We start from the raw sequence: 20006 nt of genomic DNA on the forward strand, positions 1-20006 counted from the left end.
GGCCTGTGGCACTGTTTTCAGTGCCAACTACATCTGTATTTACCGATTCAGTAAATTTACTGATTCGGTATTTTACAGAATCGGTAAATTTACCGAATCGGTAAATATACCGATTCTGTATGTTTTGAGGCCCCTACATCTCCATTGGCAAATACCGGTCGGTAACGGCGGAAATCGGCCGTTACCGACTGGTATTTGCCGACCTACATCTGGCCCTAAGTCTCTAGGTGGTGGTGACCAGAAGAAAGATTCTTCCAAGGCCCAAGAGAAAGGTGGGGGGAAATCCAAAGAGAAGTCCTCTAAAGGTCACAAAAGATCATCCTCTGGGGGTGGGTCCAAATCCTCTTACTACCCTGGTAAGAAACCCTTTTGCCATCTCTGCAAAGAGAAACGCCATAAGGCAAGGAATTCCAATTGCCCCAAGGCCAGCAACAAGGATACCGCTACTGCTAGTCCTACTACTACACCCCCTAGTGCCCCTAGTAGTAGCACTCCAAGTAGTAGTAGTGCACCCAAAAATTTAGTTAGGTTCTCATGGCGTACTGAGATGGATTCTGACCAAGCCAGGTCCCCTACACAGGCCACCTTAGTATGTGATGGTGGCATGGGTTTTGCCACTTTTACTGTAAGTCTCAATACCTTGGGCAAATATATATAGGAGCCTCAGATCAATTGTCAGAAAGATGTAGCCTGTAGAGACACAGGGGCCAGTGTCACTATGGTGACAGGAAGACTTGTGTACTCCTCTCAGCTTCAACATGGGTACATGTACCAGGTTACCAACGTTGAGGGTGTTAGAACAGGTCACCCTATGGCCATAATCAATGTAAGCTGTGAAGGGGTAACTGGCCATAAAGGGTTGCAGTATCCCCCAACCTGCCCGTAGATTGCTTGCTGGGCAATGGTCTAGATATATCAGCCTGGGCTGAAGTAGAACTCAGGACCCATCAAGAAATTATAGGCCTCCCTGAGCACATTGGTATGACCCTTTGGGCACAAGTCCAACAACAAAGGAACATTGGAGTAGTGGAGCATGAAAGAGTGGCCCACACAGCTCTATCAGAGAGCACAAGGGAAGAAGAGAAGTCCTCCGCCTCCCAGACTGAAGGTGAGGGTCAGCCTCCCCAGGGAACTGATCCTACCTCTTTTGAAGAAACTGTTCAAGAGGAGGTCAGGCCTGTCCTGGCAGAGCCATTGAGGGCAGGGGAGTCTTCAAAGGAGGTACCAAGGCTGGAACAGGTATCCTGCCCCGCTCTGCCAAGCCTCAGCCAGCAAGGTGCCGCAGAGACCAGGATTGTCAGTGGACCCCACAGGGCCCACTGCCAATAGGAATCCCCTCATCCACAGATTAGAGACCCCAGCCTAGTAGTACCAGCCAGGTGGACTACCCTTAACAATCTGAAGGCTCCATCTTACCCTTAGCAGGTGACATCCCCCAAGTGGACTCTGTTGGGTGAAGCAAGACCTGGGACAAGACTGTCCCAAACCTCACTGGCCCCACATATTTCCATACCAGCAGACTCAACCAAAAGCTATAATCAGCAAAAGGTTGACTCCTAGGGTTAAGTACAAGTCAGCCATGGAGACAAGGGTATCTGTTGTGGCCAGGGCTCTGAGGAGGTTGATACCAACCCTGTTAGGACCTCATTTCCCTAGTCAGATACCCCACAAGTCACTCTCTTGGATTAAACAGTTGACAGGTAGACACCCCCAACTTTTGAGAGGATCCAAGACCCTGCAGGGAAGAAACTTCTCCATGGATCATAAAACAGGGTGTACCCTTGGTTGTGCAGTTGGGCCTTCCTTGTATGGCCACTTAGGACATAAAGGGCCATATGTATCAAAATATACTTTTGCGATTCTCAAATTGCGATTTTAAGCGAATCGCAATTTGAGAATCGCAAAATGTAATGCATGTGGGATTTGCTAATAATTTAGCGAATCCCACTTATTCCTTATTTGCGAATCGCAAATTGAGATTCATAAATAAGGAATATCTTCCCATTCATTCCTATGAGCTAGGAGGCCCATAGGAATGAATGGGAAGGTATTCTCAATTTGCGATTAGCAATTAGAGATTCTCAAATTGAGAATGCAATATCAAGGGTGCCAGGGTGCCAAAAGGACACCCTGTTGCACCCCTGAAATGTGCATGTTTGCACATGTGGCACACATACATGCCCTAAGGGCGTGTTTGTGTGCCACCTGGCACTTTAAAAATGCAAAATAGTGCATTTTTAAGTGAAATTGCGATTTACCACCAACTTGAAGTTGGTGGTAAATTGCGATTCCTTAAGGTCACATCGCACTTTCTTTTGTGCTTCTTATATTGCATTTAATGCAATCGCAAAATAGGGAATCGCAAAATTTGTGATCCCTTATTTTGCGAGGGGGGTTGTGTGCTACTTTGCACACTACTAATTTGCGATCGCAAATGCTGAAATTTGCAGAATTTCAGCATTTGCGATCGCAAATTAGTTTCTTGCATATGGCCAAAAGACTCATCTGGGCAAGGCTAGCCTTATCTCCTTTAGTTTAGGGGGTATGCAGGAAGGCAGGATCCTTCTAGCATGCTTATCCTCACTTTTTGCTGGTGTCAGAATGTTGTTGTTTACTAGTCTGACTGGGATCCTGCTAATCAGGATTCCAGCCCCTGTGCTTCCTCCCTACATTATGTCATGGTAAGTACTTTGGTATCTCCACAATTTTCTAATGGTGTACCCTTGTGAGCCCCTAGTATATGGTACTAAGGGATCTAGGGCATAGGTACACCAGGGGTCTCCCATGGGTTGCAGCATGTATTATGCCACCCATGAGAGACCACTCAAACTGACAGGCCTGTCATTGCGGCCTGTGTAAGCTGGTGTTAGCACCACTTACAACAGATATAAGTTTCCTTATATCTGAGGTCACTACACTTAAGACCTATAAGTCACCCCTAAGGCAGGGTGTTTGGTTACAAGTATGAGGGTGCCCCTGCATGATCAGGACACCCCTGAAAACCCTGGAGTCGATTCTCCAGGCTTTGTAAGTCCGGTCAGCCATTTTAACACATATAGTCGACATCAGTCATTACGAGATGTTTAAGTAGTGGCTGCACCAAACCCAGTCATGTTTGCTATCAAACATGTTGGAATCATACCCCAACACCGATTGCAGTGTTGGAAGTATAACCCCATGTACGGGGGCTCCATTGGGGTACCCCCTGTACTGTTTACAGCCTTTTAGGGTCTAGCAGAAAGCAAATGCTGCTGCAGATCACATACACTATTCTGCCCTACAGCTGCTGAGCCAAGCTCAAGCAGGGGAAGGTAGAACAGTAGGTTTCCTGTCACAGGGAGGTGTGACCACCTTCCCAGACAGGACTTAGTGTATTGGGCTGGCATGGGGGCACTTGCGAGCAGCAGCCGACTGCTTAGAAGGGCACATTTGGTCCCCTCCTTGCATACTCCCATTGGAACCAATTCAGGGAACTCTTGGCTCCCGCTCTGGTGCGAAACTGGACAAAGGACATGGGAGTATCCTCCCCTCTGTCCACCCCCTCCTCTGGGAGGAATCCCTGAGTCATTCCAATCCTTTCCCTAGGGTACTTAAGGGCTTACGTGTGGGTGGCTCTTCAGATTCATTGCGGGACCAGACTCCAGCCTGAACCCATGTCACTCTTCGACAGTCTGGACTTCACCTGGAATGAGACTGCATCAAGGAAGACTCCTACGGCTCCTGGTCTCGCTGTTCTGCAAATCTTCTTCGTCATCTGTTTCTGTGCTTCTTCCAGGATCTTTAACAGATCTGTGGGCAACAAGGACACCCGAAGTATTCTCCCTTGGAATGAAGGAGTCACACCCCTGCATCTGCAGGCACCGCAACAAAGTTGACCGGTCTGCTGCTCCTGACGTCCCACTGACTCCAAAAGGTTGAGCAACACAAGTGGTGGTTCTGCATCTCCCTCAATGTCTGACCTGTCCTCTCTGGAATTTTGTGGCCAGTATCCCTCATCGGAACCGCTGAGACCAAACACTGTGCACCTCGCTGACTTGCCATTGACAAGGCTTGTTCGCTCTGCACTCCAGAGATCTTCAGGCCACAAGAAGCTTCACCCTCCAGCATCTCTTCCTGCCAAGATCTTTGTCCTCACCACATCCTCTGCACCCTGGTGATGAGATCATCCAAGATTTTTTGGTACATATTACTCTATAAACTAGTATGGCATTAGCGGCCTGAAAGTAAGTACAAAATAGTTCAGAATAATATAAAGCATCATTCATGCCATCACGGATACAACTCCCTTAGGTGTAGCAAACATGTTATGTGCAATATTGACCCTATAACATACACTCCCAAGGTAGCCTAGCTCACATTATCAATTAACCACAGATGTATAGGAATCCCTCATTGCACACAGAGTTCAATATGTATACAACTGTTCAGAGACAGCCAAGTTCCTCAAGATACTCAAAGTTTCATCCAAATTAATGCTCTTCTACAGACAGCTTTTATCTGTATCAAATCCCTTACAGTCACCAAACCTACATTGAGAAATTAAGCTGATATGAGCAGAAAAATGGGTACTGTAAACAATGTTTTCACTATGAAGAGATTTTACTCTGTACTCCCAGAGCGCTGGAAACACGCCGAGATCAACGCCCTAGTGAAGAAACTCAAAGCGGATTCTAACGACCTCAAGAACTTCCGGCCCATCTCCCTCCTCCCTTTCCCGGCGAAAGTCACAGAGAAGATCGTCAACAGACAGCTGACCCGCTACCTCGAAGACTCCAACATCCTAGACCCATCCCAGTCCGGCTTCGCAGCAACCACAGCACCGAGACCGCCCTCATCGCCGCCACCGAAAACATCAGGATCCTTATGGACAAAGGAGAAACGGCCGCCCTCATCCTGCTGGACCTATCAGCAGCCTTCGACACGGTCTGCCACCGCACCCTAACAACACGCCTCCATGACGCCGGATTCCAAGAAAAGGCCCTGGCCTGGACCACATCCTTCCTCTCCGGCAGAACCCAGAGCGTCCGCCTGCCACCCTTCCGCTCCAAGACCACCGAGATCATCTGCGGCGTTCCACAGAGATCATCCCTCAGCCCGACGCAGTTCACTATCTACGTGGCACCACTTGCCCACGTCGCACGACAACTCAACCTCAACATCATCTCCTACGCCGACAACACCCAGCTGATCATATCCCTCACCGAAGACCCCCACACCACCAAAGCCAACCTCCACAGAGGAATGAAGGCCGTCGCCGAATGGATGAAGAACAGCAGGCTGAAGCCGAATTCAGACAAAACGGAGGTCCTCATCCTCAGCCCCACCCCCTCAGCCTGGGACAACTCCTGGTGGCCAACATCGCTAGGAACAGCCCCAGAACCCACCGACCACGCACGCAACCTGGGGGTCATCCCCGACTCCGCCCTCTCCATGACCAAGCAGGTCAACGCCATCTCCGCTTCCTGCTTCAACACCCTCCGAATGCTCCGCAGGATCTTCAAATAGATCCCCTCCGACAGGAGAAAAACTGTCACCCCCGCCCTCGTCACCAGCAGGCTGGACTACGGGAATGCCCTCTACGCAGGAACAACAACCAAACTCCTGAGACGGCTGCAACGCATCCAGAACGCCTCGGCACGACTGATCCTCGACGTCCCCCGACGCAGCCACATCACACCCCACCTGAGAAGCCTGCATTGGCTCCCCGTCAACAACAGGATCACCTTCAAACTCCTCATCCACGCACACAAAGCCCTACACAACACCGGACCAGCACACCTCAACGACCGACTCAACTTCTACACCCCCACCCGTAGCCTCCGCTCTGCCACGGTTCCTCGCTGCCGAAAAACCACAGCCGGCGGTAGATCCTTCTCCTACCTCGCCGCCAAGAACTGGAACACTGTCCCTACCAGCCTACGACAGACCCAGGACCTGCTGGCCTTCAGAAGACTTCTCAAGATCTGGCTTTTCGATCAGTAGCCCCCCCCAGTGCCTTGAGACCCTCACGGGTATGTAGCGTGCTTTACAAATGTAATGATTGATTGATTGGTTGACCACACTGTTTGCAAACAGTGAAACTCTCATGAGACATACACCAAAGAGTATAAAAAAGTATCTGGTAAGAACAGTGCACAAACTAGGCAACAGTTGTCAAAAAAGACACTATTCACTTAAATTAACCAAGGTCTGAATGTGTTAGAGAACATATTACCTGCAGCCTTCATATTGTGGTGAAAACTTTGCAGATAGTCTATCTTTTGAAGCAAAAGAAGTACATGTACATAGGTTAGTATATGGTGGTATGTTAAGTCGAAATTGTCAAGCTGAGACTATTTTGTCTCATAACTCAAGATTGCTTACAATACTTAGTATATCCTACGTAGAATCTTTGCCCTGTTGGAAACTATTTCTGCAGAACCAAAGCACTTGTGGGTCAGCTGTCATCTGCACACAGAGTTACTCTTCAATACAAAGATTTATAATGTGTTCAATACCTTTACACACCTATGATGCATTAGAAGCACATGCGTTTGGTAAACACTTACACCCATTAGGTGGACACAGGCTGTACATAATTAGGTAGTAAAGTAATATGGTGGCTACCGGCCATTAACCTATGATACTCAAAGTATGAGCCGCTGGCAGCCTGGCAGACCTCTTCTTGCCGCCCACAGACATTCCTTCAGGAAAGAGCAGCAGAGAAATAAAAGCTGCCCTAGTTCCATTTTTTTCTGTAATTTTTACTAACCAAGCATATTTGTTTTCTGGTTCTGTGCTTTTTTTTCAATAACCCAAATTAGACAGAAGGCTCCAGATTTTTTAAGCCAAAAATGGCATTATACTAGGTGTGTCCCACCTAAAATTGCCTTGGTTTCAACGTAAGCCAATGGGGAAAATACATTCCCAGTTTTTTTTCTAAATCTCCCTTTTCCCAGTTTTGAAAAGGTGTTGTTTTTTAACTGTCCCGATAATCTGAGGTCATAAGCAGTGCATGGTGGGGGTGCAAGTCATAGTTAGCTCTGCTAACTATAGCTGGTGAATTTCTGTTTTTTTTTAAATTCAAAACGTTAATGTTGTCACTGACAAATTCAAAATTTGCGAACATTCGTGACAAGAATTTTCAATTCTATTAAGGACATGGAGGCGAGGATTATGCTTCTCATTTTCTTTACTGAAAATTCACAGCAGCCAATCAGAAAGTAAAAACAAAATAAACACTACAATACCCATAAACCCTAGTGGGTATTACATGACAACCATAGAGTAGACCCCTATATAAGGAGCATAAGAGAATACTACATCCTCTTTCTTTGTGTGAAATAGTAGTTAAGTCCAGGAATAAATACAGTCTGACATCTGGTAACAACCGGAAAGAAGAATCCATTCTACAAGGAAATCCACAGGCCAACGGGCGGCAACGAAAACTTGAAGTCAGCTTCAACAAAACAGCATCCTCTCAAAGAGGACGAGTATCCTCTTCAAAGGTGAAAGGCAGCAAACTTTACTTGAGATCAGAACCTGAAAGTGAGAGGTAAAGCCATAATACCACACTCCCAAGAAGAGCCATAACATAAGGGAAGGGTAAGATACAGCATAAATATACATTGCAGTATATAAACAATTCAAATCAGACATTACAGTACTGAATTACGGGTGGGATAATCCTCGCCTCCGTGTCCTTAATAGAATTGAAAATTCTTGTCACGAATGTTCGCAAATTTTTAATTCTATGTCAGGACCGGAGGCTTCGATTATGCTTGCTCAAAGCTGCACCACCACAACAGATGCAACATTGACAATAGGTTTATAATAAAAAGTTTTAAATGTAGAATCAGAGGACCAATCAGCTGCATTCATAATGTCTAGTAAACTGACTCCCACAGAAAAAGCCTTGGATTCCATAGCACCAGGAGCAGAATGAGCACCAAATTTAGAGACATCAATACCAGCTTCGCCCATGAGCCAACGCACCTATCTTGCCAGTGTAGCTTGGGTCACTGGGCGAAAAGGTTTCTGCAGAGCAATCAACAATTGACCCGCCATATCTTGGCGAAAACCTGCAGTACTCACCTTATAGTCCTGGATACATTGTACCACACACAATCGAGGGAAAGATCGTGTAAGAAAACTACGCCAGATGGAATCGCGTCTTATTATAAGTCTCAGGACAAAGAGCCCAAGAGGCATAAACAACGACGAGGAACTTTATGTACATTTAGATTAAGAACTGTGTGAGTACAATTGCTGCAAGAATAATAAAACACATGAAGCTGTATGCAATGGGTACTAAACCCAAGAATATTGAAATGTAACCACTGCCCTGAGATAATAAGCGAGGAACTGGTGTGGGTACTAAACCCAAATACTATGCCTGAAATTGAACTTTCAAATTAATACCCCATGGCGAATAACAAAAAAAGCCAATAGATTGCAATGTAAAATAATTACACCAAGCGCCATTGTCTTTCTGTTGTTTGTATATAAAATTGAAATTTTGTGTAAAAAACTACATATCCCATAATGCCACTTAAAGGCAGATATGGGAAAGTATAAATATAGAAAGGAAGGACTTACCGACCGTGACAAAAGCCTAGAGTGGCTGAAAAGCGTTGGTGGGGTGAATAAGCTTAAAAACCATCCAGGAGTGCCGCCTCTCTTGTGTTAAAAAATTGTTTGGGCCAGGATCCGGCCCCTTGGCACCTGCTGTGGAGCGCTTTTCGAGTAGAAGGATCACTTTGGTGGAATATATATATATATATACACATATATATCATATATATATATATATATATATATATGAAGACGAAGCTCCTCCTCAGCTTGCTCTGCGCTCGCAGACACCGCCTCCACGCCAGCAAAAGAATGAGGACCGGACCAACAGAGTCAGCAAGATGGTAATTTTTATTTTAGAACAGAACCAGCAATATATATATATAGATAGATAGATAGATAGATAGATAGATAGATAGATAGATAGATAGATAGATAGATAGATAGATAAATAGATAGATAGATAGATAGATAGCTATATAGATAGATATTGCATGCTAATAGATTTGATTCAGGTGAGAGACTCCTAATTTTTTGTCTCCTGCTTAAAATTGCCTCTGCATCAATATAAGCCAACGGGGAATGTACATTCCCCTGCTTTTTAATTAAAAAAAATAATCCCACTAGCAGGTTGAAAACGTTTGCGTAGACAATATATACAGTTAAATTAAGTCAAATCTACCCCTTAGTTAGTGACTATGAACCGGCTGCCCAAAACATAGTCCTATTTCTATGTCTACGGCATTCTCGGTTTTTCATTCTAAACAAAGTCTGGTCGCGCTAGACAATGCTGATTATGAACATTGGCGATTGTGACCAAACAGTTAAAGTGTGCGCTCTTGTTTGACTTTCCACGTCTTTGATAAAGCCATTACAAAGAAATAAAACTATGAGAAATCCGATTTTGTTACTTCTAGGATTTTAACTTAAGATAGATAGCTGACAAAATGAAGGAGTTGAGCACGGCAAAGTTTTGTTATTAATCATTTTACACGTTTCGACCAGTTCGGTTTACGACTCACGCTCCCAGAACTGCAAAATAAAGCAAACATACGGGAAATAGTGAACTGTGAGACCAAGCCAATCGGAAAGGAACATCTACGTACCAATAGGGAAGGAGGTTTATGAAAGTTGACGAAAGAGCCAATCAAACACCATTTTACATTGACACAGGCGTCGATGTTTTATATATGTCTCTATGATTCGAGCTCTAGTGGAAGTGGGGGTTGGCCCGTGGTTTGGGTTTGGTTTCCCTGATCGCCAATGCTGGCTGCTTTCTGTTTCTGACATTCATTAAACAAATTACGTTTTTGTCCTTTGTGGTTGTTTTCGGGCATGACATCGTCTGCCATACAAAGCACGGGATTTACGTTAAGAAAGATTTTGTCGTATTTCCCTCAGGATGTTAGTTTGGCGTTTGCTTATGGTTCGGGGGTGTTCAGGCAGTCCGGGACCAAACAAAGTCAGATTGGGGTAAGACTGCAAACCTGTTACGGGGTCATGCTATATTGAAACATCAGCAGTTCTAATTTATCTAATAAAATGTATGTATTGTTACAGTTAACTGCCATTGCCTCTTGAATATCAGTAGTTTGTTAAGTGTACTTATCAACACTAATGGTAATTGTGTATTTTAAATAGCGTTCGTTACCAATGTTTCGAGTCCACCCAGTGTTGCAAATAATTGCTAGGTAGTAAGATTTCTCAGCTCAGCCTCAGTGGTGCACGTTTCGAAGCGTCTGCCAAATTTTTAAAGACCGAGTTGGTCCTGCACATAGATTCTCTTCTTCCTGCTCTATTCTTCATCATTTTGGGAGCATAAGTTCGTGTCGGTTTTGTTTAAGTCATTGCTAATTGATTCACTTTTGTAACCTCATAAAATGTATATTATTTATTTTTACTTTTTTTAGTGATAATAGCGTGGCTTTTCTGTATGTATGATCTATAATTTTTACTTGTTTCACTGAAAGGAGCATTGTGTAACAAGTTGGATTGTATAGGAGTATAAATCCACTTTCTTAACTTTAAACTAACTATGGATTGAACATATTTTGTTGTAGCACAGCCCAACTAGGACATTCAATTGTATTCTCTTTTTTCAGCCTTTAGAAAGTTCCATGAGAAACAAAATACACGTCACCTACTTTCTTACATAGTTTTCTCATACTATATTTCAGGATAATCTACTCGCCTGTTCTAAGCCAGGATTTGCATCAAGATTCTACTTGTTATTACTTGTTCATAAAACTCAAACAGACACCGGAAAAAGGAACTAAAACAAAAAGCGCGAGAAACACCACATGAGATTAACAAAAATAAATAGGTTTTTGCGACACACGTAAAAGTTAAGTTTTTCCTATTTAAGACTTTTCAAGGTCATGGGAATCCCTGTTGGCGAAACAGAGGGTATTTACTGTATTCAATTCTAAATTAGGAGCTAATGCAGGGAATGACAAGTCCCGCAATGGGAGTAAATAAGTGAAGCTTACAAACCGTACATATGGCTAAGTTTTGAATAACTAGAAGTCTGGACAGAAAATATCCCCAGGGCCCAAGCATAGACTATTACTTTAGCTAATGATGAAAGTGTCAGGGCAGGGATAAGTGTTTAATGTTTGTACACCGGCATGACGAGAAGAATTTTCCTAGGTGCTAGCAATATCAGAAAGCAGGAAGATGAGGCCACCCTTGACCCTTACAGGTAGGTCGCTCCCCCTCCGCACAGCACCGCCTGTGCCCGTAATCTCCCTTGCTGCCCCGTGTCTCTCTGCCCGGTTTTTTCCTTCTGCTCCCCTTGTGGCCCTGTGTGTCTGCCCTTTCTTGGGACCTGACTGCCCATTTGCCTCATCCTGCCTCCCAGCTGCTCCTCCCTCCCACCTCCCCATATAGGCCGGCTGCTGCGCGGTGAGGAGAGCGACCCTTGACCCTTCCAGGTAGGTCGCTCCCCCTCCGCACAGCACCGCCTGTGCCCGTTCTCTCCCTCGTTGCCCCCAGGTCTCTCTGCCCGTTTTGCCTTCTGTTGCTTAGCTGCCCCATCATTTCTGTGAGCTTTCTGCCCTTTCCTGTGACCTTTGTGCCCCTGTGCCACTCGTTTCCCCCTGTTTTTTGTGACCTTTTCTGCCCTTTCTTGGGACCTTTTTGCCTCTGTGCCACTTGTTTCCCCCTGTTTTTTGTGACCTTTTCTGCCCTTTCTTGGTACCTTTGTGCCACTCGTTTCCCCCCGTTTTTTGTGACCTTTTCTGCCATTTCTTGGGACCTTTCTGCCTCTGTGCCACTCGTTTCCCCCTGTATCCTTGTGACCTTTTTCCTTCTGTTTCCTTCGTCGCCCCTCGCCCCTGCGGCCCTGCCTCCTTGACCGCCCATTTGCCTCATCCTGCCTCCCAGCTGCTCCTGCCTCCCACCTCCCCATATAGGCTGGCTGCTGCGCGGTGAGGAGAGCGACCCTTGACCCTTCCAGGTAGGTCGCTCCCCCTCCGCACAGCACCGCCTGTGCCCGTTCTCTCCCTCGCTGCCCCCAGGTCTCTCTGCCCGGTTTTTCCTTCTGCTCCCCTCGCGGCCCCCCTGTCTCTCTGCCCGTTTTGCCTTCTGTTGCTTAGCTGCCCCTTCATTTCTGTGAGCTTTCTGCCCTTTCTTGTGAGCTTTCTGCCTCTGTGCCACTTGTTTCCCTACTTTTTTTGTGACCTTTCTGCCCTTTCTTGTGACTTACTGCCTCTCCGTCTCCCGTTCCCCCAGATGAAGCCACCAACCATAGATCGGAGCTGACGAAAAAAAGCGGCAGGTATCCATACTGGCAATGTTCGGAAATAATAAAGTAGACGGGGAAGTGCCACCAGTTTCAATAGGGCCACACGACCTGCCACTGACAAAGGCAAGGTTCCCCAAAACTGCATGCTACTCTTAAGACCTCGCATCGCCCTGCCAATGTTACCATCTAGCAAGTCCTCGTGGGTATGATAGATATGCGTCCCCAAGTAGGGAAGGCAGCGGGGTTCCCATTTGATGTCCTGCGCGGGTGCAGGCGAGTCGCATGCCGGATCAACCGGAAAAACGCAAGTCTTTGGCCAGTTTACTCTGAGTCCGGAAATTTCCCCGAACCAGTGAAGCAACGCACGTGCCCCCTCTAATGCATCCCCTGCGTCTTTTAAAAACATCATGAGATCATCTGCGTATAACGAGATAAAGTGCATATGACCTCGGAGTCGCAGGCCCTGGTAAGCTCTCCCCAGCCTAGCACTAACAGCCAATGGCTCCATGGCCAGGGCAAATAACAGCGGGGATAGCGGACATCCCTGTCGAGTACCACGCCCCACAAGATACGAGGAAGAGATGATTGTTCTGACCTTCACTCTGGCGCTCACCGAAGAGTACAATATTTCCGTCCAGCACACGTAGCCCTCCCCGAGTCCAAAGACTCTCATAATAAAAAACAAGTAGGGCCACTCTAAACTATCAAACGCTTTTGCAATATCCACGGAGAGGATTGCCGCCAGTTTGTCTCCGTCGCGGTCCTCATCAAGAATGCGTAGCAATCGGCGTACGTTACCTGCGGTGTTGCGGGTAGGAATAAAGCCGGCCTGATCAGGATGGACCAAACGTACCATGTGCGGGTGGAGTCGAGTGGTCAGAATACGGCTCAAAATGTTATAATCTGTGGTGAGCATGGACAGGGGCAATACGCAGAGGGGTCAGTAGGGGCCTTCCCTGGTTTAAGTAGAGGGATGATGACCGCTTCTCTAGCCGAGGTCGGCAGAATCCCCAACTCCCTGGCCTCTCTAAAGATCAACAGTAATCTAGGGGCAAGGATATCTATATAGGTCGAGTAAAACTCGATGGGCAAGCCGTCGATTCCCGGAGTCTTGTTACGCGCCATCTGTTTGATAGCGCATCTGATTTCAGACAGCGTGATGTCTTAGCCAAGGGAGTCAGCCTGTTCCACATCTACGATGGGTAGTTCTAAATCTCCCAGAAAATCTCGCATGTCTGTTTCACTGGCCTGCAGCTGACTATCATACAAATCTGCATAATAGTTACGAAATCGGGCATTTATCGGATGCTGAGTGTATTCCATTTATCCCGTCGGGGAGGCCAGCGCCAGGATAGGAGTGCTTCTAGGGAGGGGGTTGGCCAACCACGCCAGCAAAGTACCCACCTTGTCCCTTTCGGCATGCGCTCGGGCTAGATAAGCCCTACGGTCAAAACACCTCAAACGCTCCACCACTACAGCCACGGCCTCCTTAGAGCTCGAAACCAGTTCCCGCGCCTCAGGGTTAGTTGAGTGGGTTCGCTCGGCTTCCCTAAGTTTTCTCTCTGCTAAGTCGATTTCTTGTAACAATATCTTCCGCACTCCCACCCATTTAGTAATACCCAAGCCCCGGATCAGTACTTTAAAGGCGTCCCACTCTATTGCAGTCGTCGTGGCTGTACCCTCATTATTGCTAAAGTATCGTTCTATTCTCGTCTCCAACTCAGCTCGGAAGACCGGGTCATCTAGCATTTCTGGTCGCAGTCGCCAGGACGGTACGGCCGGGTGCTCCAGGGCCCAGAAAAAACTCAACCAGCAGCGGGTTATGATCTGAGATGGTGCGCGATAAATATTCACTATGAGCTACCATCGTAGCGACTCCAGCGCTACATAAAACCGCATCAAGTCTCACATGCAAGTCATGCAAGGCCGAGAAGTATGAATAATCTCGTTCTCCAGGGTGTTGTGCGCGCCATACATCTATGAGTTCCCAGCTATCCTGCAACTGGGATCTGATCTTCGATAGCTTATGAATTGGGGCATCAGGCAACGGGGGATGGGATCTATCCATGGTCACGTTCGCCATGGAGTTAAAGTTCCTCTAATAATACCGGTTAGTGAAGTAGACGGCCAGAGTTTCAGACATGTGAGCAAAGAAAGTCGCCTGTTCCACATTAGGGGTGTAGATACTGCTAAGGGTCACATCCCGCCCGTGAAGGCGTCCCACAACCACCACATAGCAGCCCTCAGGGTCTACTAACTGGTCAGTCATCTGGAAAGGGACCCCCGCCCTGACCCAAATCAGTATCCCTCTCGCAAAAGCCGAATAGGTAGTATAATAAAGCTGCCCTCGCCACCTCGCTGCAGTGCAAACCCTTCAGCCTTAGTTAGATGTGTCTCCTGTAGGAATACTATCTGCGCGCCTCTGTGTACTAGATAGGAATGGACCTTGTAACGTCGTTGCATAGAGTGTAAACCCAGCACATTCCAAGTCATACATTTTACATCAGGTAACGGACCCATAATCCAATTGTAAAAACACAGTAAATTGCCGCTCCCTCCAAGACACGCCGGTGAGTACCATTCCCCAATCAAGCCTCTCAACATCCCAAACAGTCACAAACCCACCCTTATCATTACCCTCCCCCCAGAACAGGCACTAACTTAGTGAATCCTATCCAAACTGACCCCAACAAACACCCTCAAAATAGTATCAAAGGCCTTAACTGGGAACCATCCAGTGGGGGTGGTGTAGAACCTTGCAAAGCAACAACAGCCAGCCGATGCATCCAGCACCAACCCCTCAGTAAGGTCCGAACCCCCATTGATGAAGGTGACAGCACCCCCCAACCAATAAAGTAAAGGCTTTTCAGCGACCAGGTGTCCTCGCTGGCCCTCAAGCATCTTGGACACCCTAAACATTGCCAGCTTGGTGCACAGTGAACCACAAGGTGCGGAGCGGGAGCACCCTCAGGATGAGTCACAGAGTCTACCTTGCTTGTCATGGAGCGTCCATCATATCATCTGCCGTACCCGGTGTCACCTTGGGAAGAATCTGGCTGCCAGTTTCAGATAGCTCAGCCTCTGTATCATCAGCTCCTTTTTCTGAGCCCGTGGATGCCACCGGCGTGGATGACTCGGCCCCAGCAATATTCACAACAGCCTGTAGTGCCACCAATCGCTCTGTCTACGTCTGAGACACCGAAGGGCCCCAAGGCAGCGATCGTCGTCTCCTACTTCGGCGGGGCCGACAAAGACGCTGCTCCAATGCCGGTCACTGTGAGGGCAGATGAGCTGCTCCCTTGCCGGCGCGGTATTCCTCCAGCCATGCCCAGGCCTCCTCAGGGCTATGGCTAAAATGTGTTTTGCCATCTTGTACCCTTCGCAATCGGGCAGGGAACATCAAAGAATACTGTATGCCTTCATCTCAGAGCGCACGTTTGACCGCCAAAAAGGATGTCCTGGCCCGTTGTACTTCGAGCGTATAGTCTGGGAATAGTGTGACATTGCTATTGTCCACAGGGTAGGGGCCTGAGGTACTGGCCTTATGAAGGAGTAGATCTCTGTCTCTATAGTGAAGGAGGCGTGCCACCACCGGCCGAGGTGGGCGTCCAGGATCCGGCGGGCGCGCCGGTACTCTGTGGGCCCTTTCCAGTGTATAAAACTGCGACAGGCCTTCCGGTGCGACCACGTCCCGGAACCAGCGCTCTAAGTAGGCCACCATATCAGATCCCTCAATCCTTTCCGGTAGGCCCACTACGCGAACGTTGTTCCTTCTATTGCGGCCTTCCGGTATAGAACCTCACCCATTTGAGCATCCAGTTTACGCTGTCCAGGCCCTATTTCATCCAGCTTGACCTCTGTCTGTAGCACCCTGTCGGAAAATTTTGCATGGTCAGATTTCAAGAGTTCCAATCCTGTCGCCACCTGCGCTATATCCTGTTGGAGGGCCGCTCTAGTCTCTGTTATGGCCTGCAGGATTTGTATCACTTGGTGCTGCGGGAGTAATCCAGGAGGATTAGCCGCCGGGTCTCGCAGTCCCCGCTCCGTCTCCGGTTTCACGCTGCTCAAGGAATCACCCCCCTGCTTTCCCTGGGGTTTCCCCATGGCCCAACTCCGCGGGCACAGCTCAGCACAGGAGGGGGGGCCCCCCAGCTACATCTGACTTTGCTGTCTGCTTCGCTTCTCGCAGCGGGGGCCAATAAATGAGTGGGCGCAGCAGCAATTCGCAAGCACTGCAAGACAACAAGGGCAAAGACCGGGTAGTTCCAGTCCGACAGTGCAGCATAGGCGGGCCCTCAGAAATCAAGAATTCCAGGAGCTGTAGTCACTAAGAAGGGCACTGCTAATTATAATGGCACTGGTAGTAGTTTCACATTGAGGTACTCCTTCCAACTGATGTCCTGCTATAACCAAGCCGCACCGTCCCTATGCAACACTGTCCAATTGTTCACAGTGCACCTTCCATAAAGTCAATGCGCCGCAGGGAAAGGGATGCCCAACTGGAAAAGTCAATGGCCATTGCAAAGTAGGTTACTGAACTGTGCCTCCCAGCGCGGGCACCGCCGCTATTTGCCCAGGAGCACTCCAAGAGGGGCACCAAGCACCCCCACCAGCCGAGCCTCACAGGTAATTCTGAGCCAGTAGCCCGCTAGTCGTCCCCCGCGAGCTCCCGCAGTGACCTCCGTGTTGTTGTCTGGGGGGGCGATGGGGGGGAAGGAAAGGACGCGGCCAGCAGTGCCGCTCCTGCACAGCTCCCCCACCGCGGCTCAGCTCAGGTAAGTAGTCCAGGGCCCCAGCATCATTTGGGGGCAGCTGTCGGTCTCACGCCGCCCCTCCACCGAAGGTCCTACGGAGGGCGGCAGGCCGAAACCACATCCACATTTCTCTCGGCAGGGCCCAGCTCCAGTGTGCCAACTCAGCTCCCTCCTCCCGATCCAGCAAATCCGAGCCAGCAGCCCACTAGCCGGTCCTCACGAGCACCCGCAGTGTCCTCCGTTCTGCCGTCCGGGGGAGGGGGGAAAGGACGCGGTCAGCAGCGCCGCTCCTGCACGGCCCCCCACTGCGTCTCACCTCAGGTAAGGAGTCCAGGGTCCCAGCGGCAGCTGGCAGTATCTTTTCAGAGGCAATGACCGGTCTCGCGCCGCTCCTCCACCGAAGGGCCTCTGGAGGGCGACAGGCCGAAAAGACCCCCACACGTCTCTCGGCAGGGCCCAGCTCCGGCGCGCCAACTCAGCTCCCTCCGCTCTGTCTGGTTCACAGGGGGCCGCTACGCTGTACTCAGCGCCAATAGTCCCACCGTTTCACTCTCCGGTCCACTAGGCAGGCCCTCTCTGTAATCGGAGATGCTTCGCCGAAAAGTCAACGTCGTAGGCGCCGCCATTTTGGCAACGGCCGAGTCTGGACTCGGGATCTTTACTGGGACCTCAGGGCGTTCAGGAGGCGCCTTCCTCCTCAGCGCTTGCAGGGGCTGCTTTCATTACCCTTCCTCTTGAGCAGGAGTAGGTTTGAGGGACATGGGCAGCCCCCAAAACAGGATAATTAGCGAGGTCGGTGCGGAACTACAGTCTCACGCTTCCTCTTCCATCGGCTCCGAAGCCACGCCCTCCTTGACCATTGCAGTGATGACTCTGGATTTCATTGGAAGGGTGATTGTTCTAGTGTCAAGCAATGCTGCTGTTTTTGTTACAGGGGGCCAATATTGCAGCACTACTGCAAAACCGGCCACCAGAAACAAGACCGTCTCCCATCCTGCCGGCCCACCATGAAAGCGCCCGGTACCCACTACTGCCATTCCAGCCCTGAACATAGATATTGAAAAGTAGTGGTGACAACAATGGCCCCCTATGGAACTCACAGTTTATAGGTAGTTTATCTGAAAGAAGGTGGCAAGAGATAACATCTGTGTACAATTGGCTAGGAATGATTTTAACCATGCAAGGTCAGTGCTGTATATGGCAGTTTCATTCGGTCATGTGATTAAGATGCAATGGTTGATCATATCAAAGACGGCCGATAAGTCCAGCATGAACACGGCAGACATGCAACATTCATCTTTTATCTGACATTTCACTTACATGGTCATCAAAAGTGCAGATTCAGTTCCACTGCCAGAGCAAATGCCCAGCTGCCTTTGATCAACTATTGCAGACTTTCCTAGAAATTTGGAGCCGTTTTTTCTACAGAATTTTAGTTTGACTGGGTAGTAGTGTGATGTAATTTCCTGAGTCGTTGGTATTAAGATTTTTTTCTTTTCAGAATAGGGTAAACCATTCACACTTTCCAGTTCTCAGGCACTATTCCTGTTTGTAAGCACGCATGAAACAGTTTGGTAACTGGGATGCTTGTTGCTTAGGCCCAATTACTTCTTCTGGAGCAGATGTACCTGCCATGGGTCCAGTGAGGAGACTGACTTAGCTTTGTTAACAACTTTATGGTTGTCAGATGGCTATAGTAGCTCAAAGTCCTACCATGGGATTTCTTCCTCATTCTCCAGACTAAGATGCTGTGGAGAGCAGGTACGGGTTGATTGGTCTTAATCGTATTCTAGATCTTTTTTTTTAATACTAAAAAATGAAGCCCAAGTATTACTGAATTTCTACAAATCGGGGATGATACTAGCAAGGTCTTCTGCCTAAGGACACACATTAGAACTGTCCAATACCGCCTCACCACTAACACAACTTCACAGAACTTAATATCAAGAAGGGATTTTGTTAACTACGCACTCATCTGAAGGCTCTGTAAGGTCACATCATTAGCTCTCTAGTATTATGTTAAATACATGGGTATAATGCTTTGAGCTAACTGGTAATAAAGCATAAACAATAACAGTACACATTTTCAATTTGAGAGAAGTGCAACTTATCCCTCTTCGATAAATGTGTCGATAGTTGTGGTGGGCAGGAGCTTTACAGTACATCCCACAATTGTAAACTAAACAAACTCTGAGTTGGCAAGAGTTCATTTAAGGTTAGTACCCTGAACACACACTACATTTTGCGTTATTGCTATTCTTTTACATATTATAGAGTTCTGGAAAGAGTTATAAATGCTGTTGATTACACCGCTGGCGCACACCTATAATCTTTTATTTTTGTTTTGTAATCAAGTTCATTATACAAACTTCAATATACAATAGACCTAGAAGCAATTATTTATAAGGTGCATAAACAATATTCAATGTATAATAAAATGCTTCTCAAAATTATTCTAATACGTAGAACTCTAATTTGGAATAGTAGATCAAAGGATTATAATCACATAATTTATATTCAGCTTTATCTAACACTTTCTATTACCCATACTCTTCCGTCAGCCTATTTTCTTTTGTTAGTAGTTGAATTCCGAATTCTTCCTTATTCTATTTAGCTTAACTATGGAGCCCAACCTTTTAGCATACAGAACTTGTCGAGTGTATACTTTTTGCGTTTTCAAGATCCATTGGAAAACTGTAGAGGTTGTCTCCGATTTCCAATTTGCTAAAATCAATGACCTTTCTACTAAGGTGGGGATAAAAATAAATGGGCGCTGTCCGATAGTTACTTCTTCAACTATCTCTGTGACCTGAATAGAGCTGCAGACGCTTCTGGGCAAAGATTAACTTGCAGTTTTAAACTAATTTCAGAAAAGATGCTTTGCTAGAATTTAATTACAGGGGTGCATGTAAATGCTACACAGAGCCAATCTCCATTAGCTTGCCTGCATCTAT

At 47.5% G+C, this 20006-nt stretch overlaps 1 protein-coding gene across 1 annotated transcript in view; it reads left to right on the forward strand.

Annotated features, from left to right (window-relative positions):
* The first annotated feature begins 9780 nt into the window (after positions 1-9780).
* Positions 9781-20006, forward strand: part of TAMM41 (TAM41 mitochondrial translocator assembly and maintenance homolog) — a 243086-nt gene continuing 232860 nt past the window's right edge. Inside the window, exon 1 of the mRNA XM_078661406.1 lies at positions 9781-10026. Within this exon, the coding sequence (XP_078517532.1) occupies positions 9889-10026 (138 nt within the window). The 5' untranslated portion in view covers positions 9781-9888. The remainder of the gene's footprint in view (positions 10027-20006) is intronic.

Source organism: Lissotriton helveticus, chromosome 9 (assembly GCF_964261635.1).
Source record: "Lissotriton helveticus chromosome 9, aLisHel1.1, whole genome shotgun sequence".
NCBI lineage: Eukaryota > Metazoa > Chordata > Amphibia > Caudata > Salamandridae > Lissotriton > Lissotriton helveticus.